Source organism: Dendropsophus ebraccatus, chromosome 3 (assembly GCF_027789765.1).
Source record: "Dendropsophus ebraccatus isolate aDenEbr1 chromosome 3, aDenEbr1.pat, whole genome shotgun sequence".
Taxonomy (NCBI): Eukaryota; Metazoa; Chordata; class Amphibia; order Anura; family Hylidae; genus Dendropsophus; species Dendropsophus ebraccatus.
The window spans coordinates 22,078,257-22,101,972 of NC_091456.1; the positions used below are offsets into that span (position 1 = coordinate 22,078,257).

At 45.0% G+C, this 23,716-nt stretch overlaps 1 protein-coding gene across 1 annotated transcript in view; it reads left to right on the plus strand.

Annotated features, from left to right (window-relative positions):
- The first annotated feature begins 9,354 nt into the window (after positions 1–9,354).
- The window catches only part of HIRA (histone cell cycle regulator), a 29,624-nt gene continuing 15,262 nt past the window's right edge, over positions 9,355–23,716 (plus strand). The window contains exons 1-10 of the mRNA XM_069961101.1: positions 9,355–9,563; positions 10,190–10,252; positions 13,959–14,069; positions 14,250–14,340; positions 15,715–15,809; positions 16,250–16,345; positions 16,792–16,952; positions 17,034–17,201; positions 19,286–19,399; positions 21,974–22,044. Coding sequence (XP_069817202.1) covers positions 9,527–9,563; positions 10,190–10,252; positions 13,959–14,069; positions 14,250–14,340; positions 15,715–15,809; positions 16,250–16,345; positions 16,792–16,952; positions 17,034–17,201; positions 19,286–19,399; positions 21,974–22,044 — 1,007 coding nt within the window. The 5' untranslated portion in view covers positions 9,355–9,526. The remainder of the gene's footprint in view (positions 9,564–10,189; positions 10,253–13,958; positions 14,070–14,249; positions 14,341–15,714; positions 15,810–16,249; positions 16,346–16,791; positions 16,953–17,033; positions 17,202–19,285; positions 19,400–21,973; positions 22,045–23,716) is intronic.

A 23,716-nucleotide genomic window follows, 5' to 3' on the forward strand; every position in this document is an offset into this window, starting at 1 on the left:
AAGCTAAAGCTTTACATAGCATGGCATGATGGGAATTGTAGTTTTGTAACAGCTGGAGGGCCTGAGCTTGACATCTGTGCTGAATATAGAGGGAGATTTATCAAACAGGGTGTAAAGTGAAACTGGCTCAGTTGCCCCTAGCAACCAATCAGATTCCACCTTTTATTTTCCAAAGAGTCTGTGAGGAATGAAAGGTGGAATCTGATTGGTTGCCGGGGGCAACTGAGCCAGTTTCACTTTACACCATATTTGATGAGTCTCCCCCATAGTCGCTATTAGATCATATTCTGGTGAAAGGGGCCACCAGGAGCAAGTGGTGGCCACATACCTGTCTGGAGAATAGGGCCCTTAAAGGGTGCCCGTGCCCTCTTTCCCCACTAATCTTCCACCTTTAAATCACTTTACTTGCCAGACAGTTTTCTAACCCAAATATTAGTGCCTCCCCTTCAGATGGGCCCCTTAAAGCGAGGATGTCGGTGGCACAGTCCTTTTTTTTTAACTACGGCCTGGCTATTGCGCACAGCGCTGGTCTATTCTCAGTCACAGGCTTAGCCTAAAGCGCAGGAGGCGGCCCGTCTGTTACCCAGTTTGACGATCACCTCTTCCCTCTGTGACCCAGCTCCACGTCACAGAGGGGAGGGGGGTTTCGTCACACTTGGGGCCTGTGGGCCCACCTCTAGTGCCCCATGCCGGGCCGGTGACCGGGAATAGAGTGGGTAGTGTACGGAAACTGGGTGGCGGTTCAAAATAAGGGCCGCGCCACCGGCATCCCTGTGCTGATTCGTTAAGGTAAAAAACTCAAAGTAATGTACCTGGTACATTTGCTCTAGTTCCAGCAGATTCCGTCGCTCGCATCTCTGCCTGTCCTATAGACTCCATTCTATGGTCAGGCGGATTCCACCTCTGCCCAAACATTGGACATGTCAATTCTTCGGGCGGACGGTGGAATCTGTCTGACCATAAAATAGAGACTATGGGAGGCGCTGGGGCAAGCGTCGGAATCCACGGGATGTTCTCCGCTCAGATTTCCGTAGGCTGAACGCGCCCTTAGGCCATGTTCACACAACGTATGTTGTGTATAAATAAAATTATACAGTACATACGTTCTCTGGGCATAAATGGAATCCCGACCAGAGCGTATACACATGGAAAACGCTCCGGCAGAATTCTAACCAGACGCACGAAAAACTGACATGTCAGTTTTGTGCAGCCACTATTAATTGAATAGCGGCCGCACCGACATGTCAGTTCACACAATGGAGCGTGTGACCGCATACTAATTCATCAGAAATAAAGATCACCCGGCTGGGTCACAGAACAGCCGGTGTCTTACGCCATGTGAACATGGCCTTAAAGTGAATATGTCAAATTCAACTACATTTCCAAACTGCTGACACTAAGGCTGAAGCTGTAAAAGTGCTTACCTAAAAAACCCTCAAAGGATTATTTTGGTCTGTGTACCTCTAGGTGAAAGATTGCCTGACATGCGCCCAAAGACATTTTGCCCATTGACAGGCTATAACTGAGGCTGCATCGCTGGGCTGGAAGAGGCACAATGGTCTTTTCAGAAATTACCCACCATTGAAATGAATAGTTTCCCATATAAACTTAACCTACATATATCATCCTTATTGTCACATATATTATATCTACACATAGAAATTTTATTTGCTTAATTCTTGGTGCATTATTTTTTTTTGTTTGTTGCCAATGAGTGGGTGTAAATGGCAAGTTCTAGTTGAGGTCAGCTCACCTGCTGTATCCACTCACGGTGCACGGTAAAGCCCGGAGCCAGGGCAATACATGCAGAAAAGGAAGTCCAGCACCAGTGTATGCGGATAAAAATAACGTCCTTCTTTATTAGCAAAACTTCACATAACAGGAAACAAACATGCGATTGTTGACGCGTTTCGGCGTCTCTCACGCCTTGTTCACAACAAGGTGAGTGGGTGTACTATGATTGTACTTCTGTGGATCCTGGAAATTGCTTTGAGGCTCATGCTGCAGATACAACCACATTCACATATACAGAACTGTTCTTTTCATCTGCAATAAATTTGTCAATTCTTTTTTCCAAACTCCTTTGGAGCCCTATTAGGCTGCATTCACACGTCCGCAATTTTGCAGACCTTATGGACGGTGAAGGTATATAATGAATTGATTGGATTGATTGTCCAGCATGATTTAATGACAGAGCTGCATGGCTGTGTCATTACAGTGCCGCTCAGATTCAAGCAGTTTCCCCAGTGTCAGCATGGCATTGATACATCATGCCGGGTAGGGAACCAATCCCTTATGTGCCTTCCCCATCCATAAGGTCTGCAAAATTGCGCACATGTGAATGCAGCCTTAGGGCCAGTTCACTCTGAGCAAGATCGTCGGAAATCTCCGCCGCGGAATCCCGCCATGCTCAGTGTGCTGCTGTAAGTGAATGAGAGGGAGTGCGCTCGACCGCTGCCGCCGCTCTCCGCTCAGAGAACTAACATGTTAGTTCTTCGAGCGGAGCAGAGAGGGAGCGGACGAGCGCGCGGCCTCTCATTCACTTACAGCAGCACACTGAACACGGCGGGATTCCGCGGCGGAAATCTCCGTCGCGGAATTCCGACGATCTTGCTTAGTGTGAACTGGCCCTTACACAGGACGATTATTGTGCGAATTATCGTTATATCCTTCAAATTTAAACGATAATCATTTCGAGTAAGGGTCCACTTACACAGAAAAATTATCTGACAGATTAAAGATTTGAAGCCAAAGCCAGAAACAGACCATAAACAGAGATCAGGTCATAAAGGAAAGCCTAAGGGTCAATTTACACAGAAAGATTGTCTGCCAAAGATTAGAAGCAAAAGCCAGAAATGGATTTGAAAAGAGGAGAAATCTCAGGCTTTCCTTTATGACCTGTTCTCTGTTTATAGTCTGTTTCTGGCTTTGGCTTCAAATCTTTCTGTGTAAATGGACCCTAAATGTAGGTAATGATCAAACGACCAACGAGAAATCATTCATCATTCGTTTGGTGCTGACACTAAAATCATTGTTAATCATTCGCTGTAATTCCGCATTTGTTCGCTAATCATTTACCAATCATTCATTGTAATGGTCCGTTTAGACGGAGCGCTTATCGTTCAAATCTGCACAATAACGATCGCATTTGAGCGATTATCTACTCGTGTAAACAACATCTAACAATCAAGTAAAAATTTGCAGATCGCTTTGTCTAAACAGTCTAAAAACAATCTTTTCGAACGATTTATCTCTCCGTCTAAACGCTGATCGGCATAAAAACCAAATCCGTGTAAAAGGCCCATAATTTCACATTGTTCCTTCATTTGCTGGCATCAGGTGGCGTAAATAGTTATAGTGATTATTGTAACTAATGGTGCATTTACACAGAACGATTATCGCTCGAATTTTTGCGATAACGATCGCATTTGAGCGATAATCAGCTCCTGTAAACATCGAATGATTAAGCAACGATCGAGAAATCGTTCATTGTGATCTTTCAACATTTTTTCAAATCGTCATTGGTTGTTCGCTAAAAAATCGCAAATCGCTTTGTGTAAACAGTCTTTCACAGATTCACCCTTGCTGTGAGATGGGCTGTAGCGATCTTAAATTGATCGCAATAACGATTTTTTCAAATGATATATCATTCCGTCTAAATGCTGATCCTTTAAAAAAAACACATAGTTATTTTGAAATCGTTAATCGTTTGATTGGGTGAATTATCGCTCCGTGTAAACGCAGCATAACAGTGATCACTCTCTGTAATATGGTGAACAATTTCAGGTTAATCTAGTTTATGATCGTTTATTGTATTGGATCCGCCCAGTCCTGATGGCTTTGACTATGTATGTGTGAATCACGTAAGCAGCAAGTAGATGGCTTCTTTCCACTCCTCACTGACAGGAAGTCTGGTGTGCACAGAAAACAAATCACCTCTGCATTTAAGAGTCACTGATAGGGATGGTCCGAACGCTCGGCATTAGATTCCCGCTGTCTGCCGGCTCTGTGCAGCGGGTGGATACAGCGGGAGGACCGCGTGGAAAACTGGGATACAGCCTATGGCTATGGCTGTATCCCAGTTTTCCAGGCGGTCCTCCCGCTGTATCCACCCTCTCCACGGAGCGGGCAGAAAGCGGGAATCATTTCTGAGGGTTCGGGTCCGTACGAACCTGACCCGAACCAGGTTTGGACCATCCCTAGTCACTGGCATATATACAAGCCATGAGACATATATATATATATATATATATATATATATATATACAGTGGTACCTCGGTTCTCGAACTTAATTGGTTCCGGAAGGCAGTTTGAGAATCGAGCAGTTTGAAAACCAAGCAGTGTCTTCCCATAGGAAATAATGTAAATGTGATTAATTGTTTCCAGCAGCCACCAATAATTACCTACAATAATCATTTATTACACTGATAAGTGCTCAGTATAATCAATACAGTACAGAACAGCACTATACTGTACAGGACATTAAACATAAGAAATGTTCATCAGAACCAGCAATTATAGTACATTAGTCACCAACTCCTCACCCATCCTTTACTGTATAGTGTCCCCCCCATCCAAGCACTGTAATGTATGGGAGATGGTGGTGCACTGCCTGTACTACTACTGCACTGTATATGCACTCCAGCAGTCTTATACAGCACTGTACTGTATGTGAAGCCTCACCACTGCTTAAGTCGCCAGGTACAACCCACCATCCACGCTCGCAAAAACGTTCGAAAACCGAGCAAAGTTCGAATTCCAAACACTACTTTTGGGTAAATTTTCATTCGAATACCAAGCAGTTCGAGTTCCAAAGCGTTCGAAAACCGAGGTATTACTGTATATATATATATATATATATATATATATATATATATATATATAGAGAGAGAGAGAGAGAGAGAGAGAGAGAGATGGTGCAGATAGATACATATGACTACTCTCAACTTTCTCCGGATAAGAAAAACTTGTTTTCTATTAAAAGTACATTAAAAGTTATATAGATGTATCTATACAATGTATTACCGTACCTGTGCGGTTCTGCCACACTGGTAGCTGATAGAAATCCAGGAAGTGAAGAAAAATGGCATCTGTGCAAATCTACATTGTCTCCTGCTCCCACTGCTATCCCACCTTAGGAGACAAATCGTCCATGCCTCTGTCTCACATTGTGTGTGTTTGCTAAGATCAGGCTGATGATGCAGACAGGGGGCAGGGCGTGATGTCCCAGGAGGCTTGGCTGGATCCCCCAATCCCCTAAAAGAGTCACCATCTCTGACCGGCAGAAGCAACTGCTGCACTTATTTCTCTAATTGTGCAGAAGTGTGCAGTGAAATTAGGGCTGTGTTCACACATGTTAAAGTGTCATTGCAGTACTACAGCGTATTCACAAAAATGATGCAGTAACACAAGTAAATGATGCTAAACGGCAGAGAGGATCAGAGCCTTATTGTGGGGCTCAACTTCAAGGATAACAGATGCTTGATCATAATATGTGCGTGGAAATGAAAAGAAAAAAAAATTCAAAAAGTTCTTTACTTTATTCCAATATCAGCGTTACAGGTAGAGAATACAGCGTGCTGTGTGGTGTTACAGGTAGAGAATATACTGTGCTGTGTGGTGTTACAGGTAGAGAATACAGCGTGCTGTGTGGTGTTATAGGTAGAGAATACAGCGTGCTGTGTGGTGTTACAGGTAGAGAATACAGCGTGCTGTGGGGTGTTACAGGTAGAGAATACAGCGTGCTGTGTGGTGTTATAGCTAGGGAATACAGTGCGCTGTGCGGTGTTACAGGTAGAGAATAGAGCGTGCTGTGTGGGTGGGTGGGACCACAATGAAATCAAATTACTGCAAAAAATTCTGTAACACAATGAAACTACAATGTGTGAACACAGCCTAGATGTTCTGCAACAGCTTTGGGCGGGGAATGTGCAGGGTGGGGGACTGTGATAAACAGCTGAGGGAAAGCAATGCATTCTGGAACCTGTAGTACTGTGTACAACTGATAAACCAGAAAGTACAGAAACACAAAACAGAACAAAACCGCCCAAAACAAATGGATTTTTTGGTACTTTCAAAAATGGAATAGATAGGTAAGTAATGCTATATACTTCTGCAGAAGTTTCATTTTTTTTAACCTCTACCTGGAGTTCCTCTTTATCATCAATAGACCAGTGCCGTCACAGGGATGCTGTTGCCGCGGTCCTCTTCTTGAACCGTGGCCTGGTTCCCATGCACGGCACCGGTCTATTCCCGAGCACGGGCCCGGCATGAAGCACTGGCAGGCCCGCCGCCCCCCACCCAGTGTGACGAAACCCCCTCCACTCTGTAATGCAGCTCCATTGGTTCTAACGGAGTTGTGTCACAGAAGGGAGAGAGTTTCCTCCCACTAGGGGGCGGGCTGGCCCGTCTCCAGTGCTTCAAGCCAGGACGTACTTGATAATAGACTGGTGCCGCGCATGAGAAAGGAGCCACGGTTCAAAAAAATGACTGTGGCATCGACATCCCCGTGTTGGTCTATTGATGTTAAAGGGGTTATCCAGTGCTACAAAAACATGGCTACTTTCTTGCAGAGACAACACCACTCTTCTCTCCAGTTTTGTTAGGGTCCATTTACACAGAAAGATTATCTGAAAGATTATCTGCCAAAGATTTGAAGCCAAAGCCAGAAACAGACTATAAACAGACATCAGGTCATAAAGGAAAGCCTGAGATTTCTCCTCCTTTAAAATCCATTCCTGGCTTTGGCTTTAAATCTTTGGCAGATAATCTTTCTGTGTAAATGGACCCTTACTCAGTTCCATTGAAGTGAATGGAGCTTAAAGAGGATGTACCACCAGGTACATCCTCTTTAACCTGAACCCACTGATCGAACGGCGCCGGCACAGGGAAGCCGGTGCTGCAGTCCGTTTTTCGGACCGAGGCCCGGTTCCCGTGCACGGCGCCGTTCTATGCACCGGAACCGGCAGGTGCTGAAGCACTGGAGGCCGGCCGGGCCGCCCCCAGTGGGAGGGAATTCCCTCCCCTGTATGACGCAGCTCCCTAAGGGCCCTATTCCACAGTAACGATAATCGGCCCCATTTGGCCAGATTCGGCCAATTATCGCTCTTTGAAATAGAGAGAACGATCAGCCGATGATCGTGTCATCGGCTGATTGTTCATTTAGGGCCAGACCTAAAATCATCGTTCCCCCACCGCGCATCGCTACGGTTGAATAGCGGTGCGCGGCGGGCAGACGATTTGAGAAGCAGCAGCAGCAGCATACATTACCTGTCAGGTCTTCTGCTTCGCTCTGTCTTCCTCCCCGGGTCCGGCGCGCTCTATCTTCAAAATGGCCTTTCAGCTGACGGAGCGCTCAGCCAATCACAGGCCGGGACCCCCGCGGCCTGTGATTGGCTGAGCGGCCTGTCAGCTGACAGGCCATTCTGAAGATAGAGCGCGTCGGACCCGGGGAGGAGGACGGAGCTGAGCAGAAGACCTGACAGGTAATGTATGCTGCAAGGGCTGCAAGGACATCGGTAACGCTCAACGATCATCGGGCCGTGGAATAGGCCCAGTAAACGAGTGGCGATCTAGCAGATGGGCGCTCGTTTACATCGTTGATGGGGCCCACCTCGGCCCGTGAAATAGGACCCTTAGAATGAATGGAGCCGCGTCATACAGGGGAGGGAATTCTCTCCCACTGTGGGTGGACCGGCCGGTTCCAGTGCATAGAAGGGCGCCGTGCACGGGAACCGAGTTTCGGTCCGAAAAACGGACCGCGGCATCGGCTTCCCCGTGCCGGCGCCGTTTGAACAGTGGGTTCAGGTTAAAGAGGATGTACCTGGTGGTACATGGCCATGTTTTTGTAGCGCTGAATAACCCCTTCAAAATCTTAAGGGTACCTTTATACCTAACGACTCGCAGGGGAAATCTACGCTACTAGGTCCGCTACGAGCTGAGGTCCTGGCAGGTCCCTCTGATTATATACTAGCAACGGTATGAAAGACCGCTGCGAGTATGTAATGCAGCCGTCCCCTTAACCACTTCATCCGCTCCCGCCCGGCTCCAGCTCTCTGTATACATTACCTCTATCCTGCACGGGGCCGGTGTCCTGCTCTGCCGCCCAGCCAATCAGTGTCTGCAGCTGGGCAACACACTGATTGGCTGGGCGGCAGAGGAGAAAACCGGGACCTCGTGCGGGAGACAGGTAATGTATACAGAGAGCTGGAGCCGATGAAGGGGTTAGGGGGCGGCTGCATTACATACTCGCAGCGAGTATGTACTCAGAGGGACCTCGGCTCGTAGCGGACCTCGCAGCGAGATTTCCGCTGCGAGTCGTTAGGTGTGAACGTACCCTAAGGGTGCTGACACACACACCGTATCGCAGTGGATTTTCTGCTGCGATACGCAGCAGATTTAATGTAAATAACTGATCACAGCATCAAATCTGCTGCGCATCAGTCGTGTGTGTTAGCATCCTGAAAGGGTTATCCAGCGCTACAAAAACATGGCCACTTTTCCACCTCTGGTCTCCAGATTGGGTGGGGTTTCAAACTCAGTTCCATTGAAGTAAATGGAGCTTAAAGGGGTTATCCAGCGCTACAAAAACATGGCCACTTTCCCCCTACTGTTGTCTCCAGTTTGGGTGGGGTTTTGAAACTCAGTTCCATTGAAGTAAATGGAGCTTAATTGCAAACCACACCTGAACTGGAGACAACAGTAGGGGGAAAAGTGGCCATGTTTTTGTAGCGCTGGATAACCCCTTTAAAACAAGTATGGAGAACCTTCGGCTTTCCAGCTGTTGCAAAACTACATTTCCCATCATGCCTGGACAGCCAAAGGCTGTCCAGGCATGATGGGAAATGTAGTTTTGCAACAGCTGGAGGGCGAAAGGTCCCCCATCCCTATCTTAAAGCGATATTTGAGGGGACAGTGGCGGATTCCCTATAATCTGGACATAGAAGCCAAGTGTGGCAGTGGGTTCTGTTGGGTTTCCAGGATGCGATTCTGTTCAGGGTGTGAACAAAGCCCTAAGAGAGTGCCCATAGGATGTGGCCCCTGTGAGGTGTTGGTGGTGTCAGTAGCCATTTTGGGCTCGGTAATGTTGTGTTCTTTAGATGTGTGACAGGAAGTCTAGAGAAATGTCTGCCCCATGATGTGGTCCACCTGCTGTCACCTCTCCCCAGCCTGTATACAGTGTGCCTGGGGTGTGTGTAGCTTCCCCTCAGGAGGGGTGAGGTGAGGTGGCAGCAGTGTCCCCGGGGAGCCCCCAGCATCTTGGTGTGTCAGCAGAGCCGGCGTCCCTCCCTCCCCTCCTCTCTACACTGTTCTTAACAAGGAACGCCTGCTTCCAGGTCGATGTTTCCAGTAGGACATTTTTAAACCTTACTTCCCGCGGGCTTCCGGTCTTGGTGCGGGTGCCGGAGCGGGATGGAGCGGCGCTGAGAGGCGGCTCCGAGAAGCCTGCACGGTGGTGGGGGGAGGAGAGCTCCGGTGCTCAATGGGCGGCCGGAGCTGACACCCGGCTCCGGGCACAGCGGGACCATGAAGCTTCTGAAGCCCACCTGGGTGAATCACAATGGTGAGGGAGGGAGGAGCGGGCGGGAGAGAGGGGCCCCCAAGGGGCCACACAAGTTGCCAATTATTCCCAACTTTTAGCGGCTCTTGTGTTTGAATGGGAAATGTTGTGAGCTGGTGGAGGTGTAGATGTGATGGTGCCAGGCTGATGCCATAGAGGGCGAGGTCAGTGGTGATGCTAGGAGGGCACCTGCACCTCATATCCTGGTCTATAGTGTGCCTGCACTAGCCGGTCAGCTCTCCCCTGGGGCTGTCACCTGTAGAGGATGATGCATTCTAGATGCCTCCATGCCAGGTGTTGCATCATCCTCCACAGGTGACAGGTCCATCTCCAGGGGAGAGCTGACCAGATTGTGCTGGAATACTATAGACCAGGATATGAGGACATGATGCTCCTGGGCACCGGGCAGGGATCACATCACAGATTACTTATAGCAGGGGTAGGGAGCCGGGCCTCTCTAGCTGTTGCAAACTACAACTCCCATCATGCCTGGACAGCCTTCATGATGGGAGTTGTAGTTTTGCAACAGCTGGAGAGGCATGGCTCCCTACCCCCTGACTTACAGTATAATACGGTAGTAATATTGGACGTACCATGTGCATTTTAAAAAAAATTCTCTCTAATTTTAGGCAAACCGATATTTTCCGTGGACATTCATCCCGACGGTACAAAATTTGCTACAGGAGGACAAGGTGGGTTTGATGCTCATCTATGTTTATTAGTATAGTTTGCGGCTGCAACAGATGTCAGGTTGTGGTTACGCTGTATCTTTTTAGCATGTTTTCATCAATCAAAGCGGAACGCAACACAAAGCACAGTGTGCACTAACCCTAAGGGCCCTATTCCACGAAACGATTATCGTTCATAAACTCGCTCCAACGACCGTTAGTTAACGATAATCGTTCCGTGGAGTAGCTGTAAACGAGCGAACGACAACTGCAAAATCGTTGGTGAGTCATTCGAAATAGTTTTTCAGCATGTCGGGAAAAAAAATCGTTGGTCTTTGAAAGATAATTCGCTAATCGGTTTGTAGAAAAAAAAAGGTTTAAAAAAAGTAGGTGTGTCGTATGGTCATGATCACCCCGGCGAACGTTTTGAACGGCCATGTAACGACCGCAAAATTGTTACACCACATATATCGTTCACGTTCCCACGTGTGTTGTTCGCTAAAAAAAAATCGTTTAGTGACCGTTCACGAGCGGTCGTTGGAGTGCGTTTATGAACGATAATCGTTTTGTGGAATAGCTGTAAACGAGCGAACGACAATTGCAAAATCGGTGGTGAGTCGTTCAAAATTGTTTTTCAGCATGTCGGGAAAAAAATTTGTTGGTCTTTGAAAGATAATTCGCTAATCGGTTTGTAAAAAAAAAAAGGTTTAAAAAAAGTAGGTGTGTCATATGGTCATGATCACCCCGGCGAACGTTTTGAACGGCCATGTAACGACCGCAAAATTGTTACACTACATATATCGTTCACGTTCCCACGTGTGTTATTGTTCGCTAAAAAAAATCGTTTAGTGATCGTTCACGAGTGGTCGTTGGAGTGAGTTTATGAACGATAATTGTTCCGTGGAATAGGGCCTTAAGGGCCCTATTACACAGGACGATCATCGCGCAGAAAATCATGTTGTTTGAATTTAATCGTCCTGTGTAATTGCAGGCAAGGATAGAAAAATCGTTTGTGTCGTTGATCATTGATTTATGGTGCGTTTTACACAGACAGATTCATCTGACAGATTTTTGAAGCCAAAGCCAGGAACAGACTATAAACAGAGAACAGGTCATAAAGGAAAGACTAAGATTTTTCCTCTTTTCAAATTCACTCCTGGCTTCCAAAATCTGCCAGATAAATCTGTCTGTGTAAACGCACCATTAGATCTGACCCAAAAATCATTATTAATTGTTTGCTGCAATTCCGCGTTCACTAATTATTCAGTGTGATTCCAAATTGTTCCTTCTTTTGCTGGGATCAGATGGAGTAATGCTGCGTTTACATGGAACGGTTATCGTTCAAATTTTCGCGATAACGTTCGCATTTGAGCGATAAACGGCTTATGTAAACACAGCGAACGATCAAGCGACGAGCGAGAAATCGTTTATTTTGATCTTTCAACAAGTTTTCAAATCGTCGTTGGTCGTTTGCTAAAAATTCGCAGATCGCTTCGTGTCAACAGTCTTTCACCGATTCACACTGTGTGTGAGATGGGGTTAAGAGATCTTAAAACAATCGCAATAACGAATTTTCCAAATGATATATCGTTCCGTCTTGACGCTGTTCGTTATAAAAAATACATTGTTACTTTGAAATAGTTCGATTGGGCGAATTATCGCTCCATGTAAATGCAACATAAAGGATCGTAGTAACGATTGTTGTAACGATGGTAACTATCGACTATCGACCCTAATGGTCCCTTTACATGGAGCGATAATTTACTTAATCAAACGATTAACGATTTTGTAGCAACAATGTGCTTTTTTATAACAATCACCGTTTAGACAACGATATATCATTTGAAAAAATCGTTATTGCAATAGTTTTAAGATCGCTTAAGCCTATCTCACACATAGGGTGAATCGGTGAAAGACTGTTTACACAAAGCGATCTGCGAACTTTTAGTGAACAACCAACGATGATTTGAGAACATGTTGAAAGATCAAAATGAACGATTTGTCGTGTAAAAGGACCATAAGGCCGCATCCATCTATTCTGTGCTTGGACTGTATATTTGGATTAAGGAACGGATTTCAGAACTCTTGGGATAATCATTCGTTATGATACCATTAGCTCAGCTATAATTAAATCTTCAGGCTACTGTACTGATACCGCTGTGTCAGTACAGTAGCGCAGAGATTTGAACAGTTTCTGAGCTGCCATCACATTAAATGAGGAGTTCCAAAGTCCAGTCCATTAATACAGCCTGGGCAGGGAACGTAGGTATGTAGCCTTAGGGTCCTTTTATACACACAGATATCTGACAGATTTTTGAAGCCAAAGCCAGGAACAGACTATTAACTGAGAACAGGTCATAAAGGAAAGACTGGGATCTATCCTCTTTTCAAATCCATTTCTGGCTTTGGCTTAAAAAAAAGAAAAAAAAAATCTGTCGGATATCTTTGTGTGCAAAAGGACCCTTATGGTGCGTTTACACAGACAGATTTATCTGACAGATTTTTGAAGCCAAAGCCAGGAATGGATTTGAAAAGAGGAGAAATCTCCGTCTTTCCTTTATGACCTGTTCCCTGTTTATAGTCTGTTCCTGGCTTCGGCTTCAAAAATCTGTCAGATAATCTGTGAGTGTAAAAGGACCCTTAGATGTATACGTGGTCATACAACCCTTGTATCCATAGAAAATGTAACCTTGGGCTAAACATTTATATTAAAGCAGCAAGGACCGGCCTTCCCAGTGGCCAGAATTGACAGCTGTCAGTTTGGGTTGTCAGGCTGGGATTTGCAGCTGTAATATGGATGGAAAAAATACATCTGTAATATGTGTGAACTGGTCTGTGGCAGTAGAGTGATTTGCGCAACTTTTTTTTCCACTCACTGACTGCATGCATGACGTGCATCACCTAACTGACCGGCACCAGAGATCAGCAAAGATGGCACACATTAGATATGAGTAGGCTGATGGTTAAAGGAGCGATGATGAGTGATTGTTTTGCAGACACAGCCATACACAGTAGTCCATGGGTCTCCAAACTGCGGCCCTCAAACTGTTACCATCAGGCTTGAACAGCCAAATCCAAAGCTTTAGCTGTCCGGGCATGATGGGAATTGTGGTTTAGCAACAGCTGGAGGGCTGCAGTTTGGAGACCCATGCAATAGTCCATAGAGTCTGTGATTAGTGACACCTGGTGAAGTGCAAGAGATTTTTATGGGAAGATTCTGGGAAAAGATCTGTTGTCTGATCCAGACAAATCATGATCGCAGGACCTGCAACCTGGGGACACGATTGTAGGGTTAATGGGTTTCCATGTCGGCACGACCAACATGCTATGTATATGCCTGTATACAGCCGTGTATAATACAGGCAATGATGGAAAAGAAGAAAACTGTTTGGGCCATAAGGCCCATATTGATATAGCCACTAGAAGGGGTTAAAAACATTGTTTTGGATGAAGTTGCCCACTTTGACCTTAATCTGATTTGTATGTGCACCTTAACTGTGATTTGTTGTAACGTTTTTTTTTCCCTCCCAGTCCACTTTTGTTGCGCACTCTTTCTTTTTGGCATACATCAACCCACTATCTGCTAATAACTTGTATACCATAACATGGGAAACACCATGCATAGGCTGTATCAAATAAAATACTTTTGACATTTGAACATTCTAATGTACTCACACATAGTCCCTCAGCATAACAGGAAAATAAAGTTTTTTTTGTTGTTTTTTTTTAGGGCAAGATTCTGGAAAAGTGGTCATATGGAATATGCCACCTGTTGTCAAGGAAGAAGATGAGAAGAATGAAAGTATTCCCAAGATGCTGTGTCAGATGGACAACCACTTAGGTAGCAGACTACATGGGAGATACCTGTTCTGGGGGTTCACGCCTCCTTGCTTGAACAAGAGGCAATCTTTAAGATGGTGTCAAAGGATGGGGGGCTGGCATTGGAAGGGTAGCCTCTATATGTGCAGTTTGTTGTCCTCACTGTGGAGTTGGATTAATCTTTATGTACACTCTGTTTCAGCCTGTGTGAACTGTGTGCGATGGTCCAACAATGGAGCGTATTTAGCGTCTGGAGGAGATGACAAACTCATCATGGTGTGGAAGAAGTCTGGGTAAGCTGAGATAACTGTGTACGCTGTGCCTTGCCTTGTTCTGGAGTGGAATGGTTATAAAACAGTTTGGAAATGTAATATAATATTATAATAGATAATATGGAAGTGTCTGGGTTCAGCAAATTTTTCGAACCTGAATGCTCATCGTTTAGCTCCTGCGTCTGGAAAAGGTAGAGGCAGCCAAGCACTGTCTGGAAACATTAAGAAAGCCTATGGCTGTATCCATGTTTTCCAGGACTCCCTAGGGCGGCATCCAGATGCAGGGAGTTAAATGATGATCGCTCAATACTACTAGGGGTATTTTGCAATGATAATTCACAGCAGGAAAGAGAAGAAAAGAAAGTTGCATCTGTAGCAGCAAATGAGATGAGGATGAAGCTTTAACTGAAGCCTGGTAGAAAAGTTATACTGGGGCCAGCACCAAAATGCCTTTTTATCATATTACAGAAAAGGCACTGAGGATGAAGGTAAGAAACTTACCTTCCTCCTCAGCGCCCTGTGTACAATAGGGACATTTCAACTTCAGTAGGTTAGATGCTTCCAACCTGCTGATAGTTTTCCTTTAAAGAGGACCTGTCACCCCCCTATGCATTGTGTTTCCCATGTTCTGGTATACATGTTATTAGCAGATAGTGGGCTGATGTATGCCAAAGAGAAAGAGTGCGCATTAACTACACCATTCAAAGTGGACCGGGAAGGGGGGGGGGGGGGGGAAACGTCCCGACCCCCAGCTAGATCCCCTTATACTGACCTGATCCCGCCGAGTCCCACTCCCGGAGCCGGTCCCGGGACGGAGATATTCATTCTCTATGGAAGCCGGACCTATCTCGACAGCGTGCGCGCCGGCTTCTGATCAGGATAGGTCGAGATAGGTCCGGCGTCCATAGAGAATGAATATCTCCGCCCTGGGACTCAGCGGGATCAGGTCAGTATAGGGGGATCTAGCTGGGGGTTGGGAGCCTGTCATCCCGGCACGGGGGGGTGACAGGTCTCCTTTAAGTTCTCTAAATAGTCTCCAAACCCATATCCATGTTACTACATAGCAAACACTATAGTTATAATTTTTATGTTTGTCTTTGCTAGCGGTTTTATATTTTTGTAACTGTCTTTTTATACAAATAGCTGCTATAGTTCTTACATATGCACTTCTGATTTTCTGTATTAAGGTACAGAGAGGGTTTGAGTAAAGACATTGATATTTTTCTTGTGTCATTAATTTCTAAAGTTCCCATGGCCTCTATAAGGAAAACGCAGATGATTGACTTCTGGATGAAATCCTAGTCATGATTCATAATTATTAGTTACAATGAATAGTATGTTCTGCCTTATCCTAAAAGATGTATAAAGTTCTTCTGCTTTGTCGTTACATCTCAGGTACATCGGACCCAGTACTGTTTTTGGCTCCAGCAGCAAATTGGCTAATGTAGAGCAATGGCGTTGCCTCTCCATTCTCAGGAATCATTCTGGAGGTAAGTGACTTAAAGGAGGGGTCCGGCCAAAATGAAAACACTGCTGTAGACGGGTGCAGAAACACAATCAAAAGGCTCTACTTACCTGTTCCTGTGACTCCATAGCACTGCTGCTCCTGCCTCATCGTAACCTGTGCTCGGGAATGCTTGCTCAGCCAGTCAGTGACTGAGCTGAGTAAGTAGTTCCCTTAGGTTTGTAATGTACCAGGAAGCCAGGAGAAAGTGGAGCCCGGAAGCTGGTGATGCGGTGCTGTGGGGGCACAGGGATGGGTAAGTATATATTCTTTTTTTTTTTTTTTTTAATGTTCCCACACTCCCCTTCAGCAGCTTTTTTACATTGGCCAGAGTTTCCCTTTAATGAACAGCTTTTGTAGTGTTCTGTAAAGTATATTGTCACATTAAGTTTTATAAACTTTTAATTGTTCCAAAATTCCTTTCAGATGTAATGGATGTCGCCTGGTCTCCACATGATGCATGGCTGGCTTCCTGTAGTGTTGATAACACTGTTGTCATATGGAATGCCCTCAAGTTTCCAGGTGCGTTAATGTATTTTACTTCTTAATGTATTCTATTAGCCATTTTGAGGTAGTTTTTAAATGAGTACAGTCGCTACAAATAACTTTTGAGATGCCATCAGATCACAGCCGGTCTCACTGCTGAGACCTGCTGTGATCAGGAGATATAGCTGTGGAGAGATTGCAACACTGATTTATTCCCTGGGCAATTGTCAATATTTTCCTATAGACTTACATTGAAAAATATTTATGCATGGAGAGCCGGGGAGTCGATTGCGCTGCCGTGATCTCTCCCCAGCTATATTGCCTGATCACAATGGGTCTCAGCAGTGAGACGCAATGTGATGAATAACTTTTGACAAGTCTGACATGTCAGATGTTATTTGTAGTGACAGGTACACTGTAAGAATATTTATCTTGTTACTTTTGATTTGTCTTTGATGGAAATATTGGACATACTGTTGCAGAGATTATAGCTACATTGAGGGGCCATTCGGGACTGGTTAAAGGACTGACTTGGGATCCAGTAGGGAAGTATATTGCTTCTCAAGCTGATGACCATAGCCTAAAAGTCTGGAGGACCATGGACTGGCAGCTAGAAACCAGTATCACCAAACCATTCGATGAGGTACCAACTATTTAACACTCTCTCAGTGTCACAAAGTTGTACATATGCCCTCGCTTAAAGTAATCTTATTCTTTTTCCTAGTGTGGAGGGACTACCCATGTCTTGCGTCTTAGCTGGTCTCCTGATGGGCATTACCTTGTATCTGCTCATGCAATGAACAATTCTGGTCCTACAGCACAGATTATTGAGCGTGATGGCTGGAAAACAAACATGGACTTTGTGGGTCATCGAAAAGCTGTCACTGTGGTGGTAAGATGGCTTTTTTTTTTTTTTCCATTGTGACACTATAAATCATATGCCAATATCCAATTGTGCTTTTTAAGAATGTTACTATCCGCTTTCACTAAAAGTAATACTTTGGGGGAGATTTATGAAAGGGTGTAAATATACACCTGATGTAAACTGCCCACAGCAATCAATCACAGCTCCTCTTATATTGTACCAGAGCTAAAAGCTGAGCTGTGATTGGTTGCTGTGGGCAGTTTACACCAGGTGTATAGTTACACCCTTTCATAAATCTCCCCCTTTGAGTTAAAGAAGAAAAAAATAATAAATGATTTTGTATTTTTCTGTTCTCATGGTTTGTGTGAGCCCAGTTTGAGTGCAGTGTTTTTATCCGTGTGCCACCAGATGAGTCTGGTGAAAAATACCCAGTTGGATAAAAGCCAAATAGGGGAAAAATCAAAATATAAATCTGGGCCATTGTTATTAGTGCTTTATACTTGTTACAGTGTTAAAGGGTTTATCAAGGTTTTAAAAAAAATAGGCCTGCCTTCTTCCAAAAATTCTTGTCCACAGTTTGTGTGTAGTATTGTAGCTCAGTTCCATTGAAGTGAATGAAGTTGTAACACCACACACAACCTAAGGATGGGTTTAGCACTGTTTTTTGGGGAAAAAAAGCAGCCATATATTTTGAATCCTGGATAACTTGTTTAAAGAAGACTTCAAATAGAAACCAGTAACTGCACTACCCCTTAGGCCCGGCCTTCGCCGCCAAAGTGCAAGATGAGGTAAAAAAGTCGGTATACGGGCTCCTCATGAAACCAAAGTCATTCATAAATAAATTACCATATAGGAGAAAAAAGCTGGAGGGCACTCACCGTTTATACGTGCAGATTTTATTCTCATTAGCACAAGCTATTACAGCTGTTTGGTGCACATGCGTGCGAAACATCTGTAATAGCTTGTGCTAACGAGTGTTTGGCGTCCTAGCCCGTTACCTATGAACCTGCTGAAATTTTGGGTTTTCATAAAGAATAAAGTCTGCACATATAAACGGTGAGTGCCCTCTGGCTGTTTAAAGAAGACCTACCGGATGTAATATGTTGTCCTGAGAACCTTTTGTGTATCCAGATAACTAAAAATAAGAATCTCTTCGCTGCTTAGTATAAATATTAACAGAAGTGTTGACTTGCTGAACTGTTTGTGTTCGGCAACGTTTTGTAAACGCGAATGCTCGGCATTTGATTACCAATGGCCGGAGGAGTTGGATGCCGCCCTAGGGAGTCTTGGAAAACAGGTTTTCTCCATGTTTTCCTGGCACTCTTAGGGCTGCATCCAACTTCTGCAGCCACAGGAAGTCAAACGCTGAGCACTTGGGTTCAGAAAACGTTGCTTTACAGTTCAGCAAGTTAACTCCACCCTAATTAGCATTTTTCTAGTGTACAGGTAGGGACCTCAATATTGTTGGTGACATCTACGTACGAGCTTTATGACGACACTTCACCTGGCAAAAATTACGTCACCTTATTTCCAGTACTGCAGCTTTAAGCCTGTAACGTTAAGCAGTCATGCTTTAAATTTAAGTGGGATTTTAAAAAAACAAAAACAAAACCTAAACAATTTAAAGGGGTACTCCAGTGGGGGGGGGCACTTTTTTGCTGGGACCCGGTTCCAGTGGCGGGTCCCGCGGCGCTCCGGTCCCCGACCGCTTCCTGGTGTCTGACGCGGGCCCGAGACGATACGTCTCAGGTCCGCTCAGCCAGTCAGTGAAGAAGGTGGGATCTGAGCGGACTTGAAACGGATCCCGCCTCCTTCACTGACTGGCTGAGTGGACCTGAGACATCACGTCTTCGGCCCGCGTCGGACACCAGGAAGCGGCCGGGCACCGGAGCGCCGCGATGCGGGACCCGCCACTGGTCCCAGCAAAAAAGGGCCCCCTCACTGGAGTACCCCTTTAATCCCCTTCCGGTGTTTCTCTTAACACCTTTTGCATATTTTTGTTTTTATTGCTGTGATGTATTTAAATAAAATAGGTGATGATACATGTGGTTTATAGCTCCATTTGAGTCCAGAAAACAACATTGAAATATTGTATCTTTTTCTTCTTACAGAAATTTAACCCAAAAATCTTTAAAAAGAAACAAAAAAATGGAAGCTCAAGCAAGGCGGGTTGTCCGTACTGCTGCTGTGCAGTGGGGAGCAAGGACCGCTCACTGTCTGTGTGGGTAAGGAAATCTATCATTTGTCTTCAGATATATTAAAGGGGTATTCCAGGTTATTTTGATATTAATTCTACTGATTTCTCTTGTAATATAATTAATATATCTCATTGGTTTCTATAATAAATTTTGTCTCTTTCTCTCTATTTTTATGTAAGTCACGTGTTTCTGTGACGTCACCGAACCGGAAGTGTGGGGACTTCCCCGACTCGGCCGGCCTCTTGGTGTTTATGTAGTTAGAAAGCTAGCAGAGCTTTACAAACGGCCTCCCTGCGCACGGGAGGTCACATGACACCCTGTTCCCGGGCGGCCTGTCAGTGTGAAGGAGGTCGCATCCACCTCCTGTATAATCACTAAAACCCTCCACCCCCTGCCAGTATAATCATACCGATGTCTCCCCCGGCCCCCTCCATCCTGTGTATACAGTCCTTTTCAAAGATCTCTCACCCCATCCCCCGGTCTCGGCACCTCTTGCACTCAGCTGACAGTCTCTCTCTCTCTCTCTCTCGCTGTGTGTGAAGCAGGAGAGATTTCTTTCCTGCTCTGTACACAGTTCCTGGCAGCTGAGTTTTATCGGGGCAATTGACAGGAACTGTGTACGGAGCAGGAAAGAAATCTCTCCTGCTTCACACACAGCGAGAGAGAGAGAGAGAGAGAGAGAGAGAGCCTGTCAGCTGAGTGCAAGAGGTGCCGAGACCGGGGGATGGGGTGAGAGATCTTTGAAAAGGACTGTATACACAGGATGGAGGGGGCCGGGGGAGACATCGGTATGATTATACTGGCAGGGGGTGGAGGGTTTTAGTGATTATACAGGAGGTGGATGCGACCTCCTTCACACTGACAGGCCGCCCGGGAACAGGGTGTCATGTGACCTCCCGTGCGCAGGGAGGCCGTTTGTAAAGCTCTGCTAGCTTTCTAACTACATAAACACCAAGAGGCCGGCCGAGTCGGGGAAGTCCCCACACTTCCGGTTCGGTGACGTCACAGAAACACGTGACTTACATAAAAATAGAGAGAAAGAGACAAAATTTATTATAGAAACCAATGAGATATATTAATTATATTACAAGAGAAATCAGTAGAATTAATATCAAAATAACCTGGAATACCCCTTTAAGCGAATAAGGCTCACAATAAGAACATATATATATATATATATATATATATATATATATATATATATATATATATAAAATGCTTTAGTTAAGAGGTTTGTCCAGCCTCTCGCGAATCTTGTCCTTGATCTGCGCTGAGCAGTGCTTCCTGCAGGAAATGCACAGTCACTGTCTGTGTGTGTGTGTGTATATATGTATATTATATATATAATTTTTTTTTTTTTTTTCAAATTTACTATTGCAGATGAGCCAGAAACTGACTTGAATAACTTGTACCACGTTTATAATTTGTTTAGACCCTTTTCTTCCACTTGCAGGGGAGGGGGGGGAGGTATAAAAAAAGTTAAGGTAAAAAATCCAAAGCGATTTACCTTATGGTACATTCACTTTAACGTAATAGGTGGCTAAGGGAATCTGTCCGCTTTAATTCATGTTTCAAACTGCTGATACTGTTAGGGTATGTGCACACTGAGGAATTCTCGCAGATTCCACGAGGAATTGAAGAGGAAAGATTTCTGCTTGAAATTCCTCTGCTTTTCTGCTCTGGCAGAATAAGAGCTGAATTCAAGCAGAATTTCGACTTCTATAGGATTCCTCAAGTGGAATCCGCCAAAAGAATGAAGCCATCCATTCTTCAGGCAGAACGCGGAATCCGGATGGAAATTTCCGCCGTGTGCACTAATGTGTGGAAATACAATAGCAAAGACTGCTTATTTTTTACGTTTGAAATTCCGCAAGCATTGCTCAGTGTGCACATACCCTTAGATAGTTGTTAGGACAAGGAGACACATGGTACCTTTTTATGTATCCGCCTGTGCTTCTAGAAAAGTGCTTTTATTTGCCAGTCAAATGTGTCAGAGAAGCTTTACTGAGCTCTTGATCTGCTTCGCGCTGGATGTCCCCTCACTCCCCCTCCCATCCCTGTCTATGCTTGGTTGACGGTCAGCTGCAAGCTAAGCTCCAAGCCAAGATAGGCATGGGAGGGGGCGAGAGGATGCATTCCAGCTTGCAGTAGATCAGGAGCTTCGGAAAGCCTCTCTGACACTTTGCACCAGAGAATAAAAGCATTTTTCTACATTCTGGAAGCCCAGCTGGATGTATTAAAGGTATCATGTGTCTCCCTTACCTAATAGTTTCAACATTTTGGAACATAAAATGCAGCTGACAGATTTACTTTAAACTACACGGTCTGTCAGTCACTCTGGTCAGTATGGTGCATTTGAAAGTTTTCCATCTAGGTTTGCACTAGGTCTACTAACTGTTTTAGTAAATCTGGGCCATATTGCCTTCACTCTCCTTAATGTTCCCCTCCTGTTTTTGTTGTTTTACAACCTGGACTTGGTTTCTAATTGAAACAGAAATCCCACAAACGTTTCATAGACATCAGCCACGTTCTCGATCTGCATATTATCGTAAGGGGTCGTCTTTGCATGGATTGCTAAATTAATCTTTCTTTGTATTGCAGCTCACCTGCCTTAAGAGACCTCTGGTGGTAATCCACGACTTATTTGACAAGTCTATAATGGACATTTCTTGGTAACTAATCTGTTCTGAACTACATCATTCATTATAGCCTTTCTGAAAATGTGCAGTGCAGGTCCTCAGTCTGTAGTGACGATCTCTGGCATCACTGCAGTAGTGGGGGGTTTGCGTCTCTGGGGCTGCTGAATTGCTAAGAACCGGAGCTCTGGAGCACAGGCTTGGGTCAGGGGAGCCACAGATCCTGCCTGTGTAACCCTTTGATTGCCGTAGTTCGTGACTGCAGTATGATCAAATTGAATTCCCTGCTCCGATCGGGTCACTTGGTTTTCCTAGTAACCTAAGCAGACATCTGGGAAATGCTCCACAGTTGGCTCTGGGGACCTAGAAAGGAGACCCCAGGGCTGTCTATTCGATAAACCTGCAGCTAGGGCACAATAAGTGTAGGTGTAGATGCAGCCTGTGTTCATAGGTACACACAGCGTAATGTATTAGCATACAGAAATATAAAATAAATATTAGAAAAAGAAAATTTTAAGGCATATATTACATACCAATAAAAACCTACACATTTTGGGTATCCATATAAACAAAGAAGCCAAAAACATTCTCCCCCTATATTCACGCTGGGAAAAATGCATTTAAAAGGATTTAAATTCCAAGGGATAGGTTGTTTGAAAACAATAAAGCATGCATACTTCCCTGGTTTCCGCAGCACCACCGGTATCTCACCACTGGGTCCTGGGGCGGTGGCGTTGCAGGCCTGCCCAGCCAGTCAGCAACTGAGGCAGGACCACACTGCAGGCGCTGATTGGCTGGGTGGGCCTGCAAAGCCACCGCCACAGGACCTGGAAATAAATGAACAGCAGGACAGAGTTGTGAGATGCCAACAGTGCTATGGGAGCCAGGGCGGCAAGTGCACTTAATTTGCAAACAATCTATCTCTGGGCATATATTAAAAAAGGTTCCCACCTAAGTACCACTTAGTAACCACTTAGTAACATCAGATTTGTACATACGAACATGTTGGTATGTGCCTGCAGTTGTTTTGAGGCTGATTCAAAAGGTAACACCAATCTGTTCTACCATATTTTTTTTTATATACTTAAAGGACAACTCCGGCCAAAAGTATTTTTTTATATATTATTACTTATGGAAAGTTAGACAATTTCCTAATGTACATTAAATATGGGAAATGCACATATACTGCTATTTCCCCTAATTTAGTAGATCATGGAGACTTCAAATTCTCTGAAATACCATGACGTCACGAACCGGGGTGTAATTCCAATGGAATGTCCAGCAGGGGGCACAGTATATGTAAAAGCCTATAGACTGTATTGAAGTCTGTGGAGTATGTAATGTAATGTGAAAACTACACTTTATTGGTAGACTAGGTGTATGGGATAATGGACCGTGTGTATAGGATAATTTGGGGAGCAAGGACTCTTGCTCCCCAAAGGAAAGGCACAGAGCAGGAAGGGAGAGAGGAGCCGGTACATCTAACTACCTCCTCCCTCCCTCCCTGCTCAGTGCTGTGGGATAGATACACACTACTACTACTACTACTACTCCCATTATAGCGTCCCGGATGTCACCCCCAGCAGCTCTTATCATCCGGGACACGGGGTCGGCAGTGAGCTGGGAGTCCGGTACCGGCAGGGAAGTGAGTAGGACGTGCGGCAGTGGGGGAGGCTGGGGGCTGGTGACGGGGGCCAGGTTGTTACCG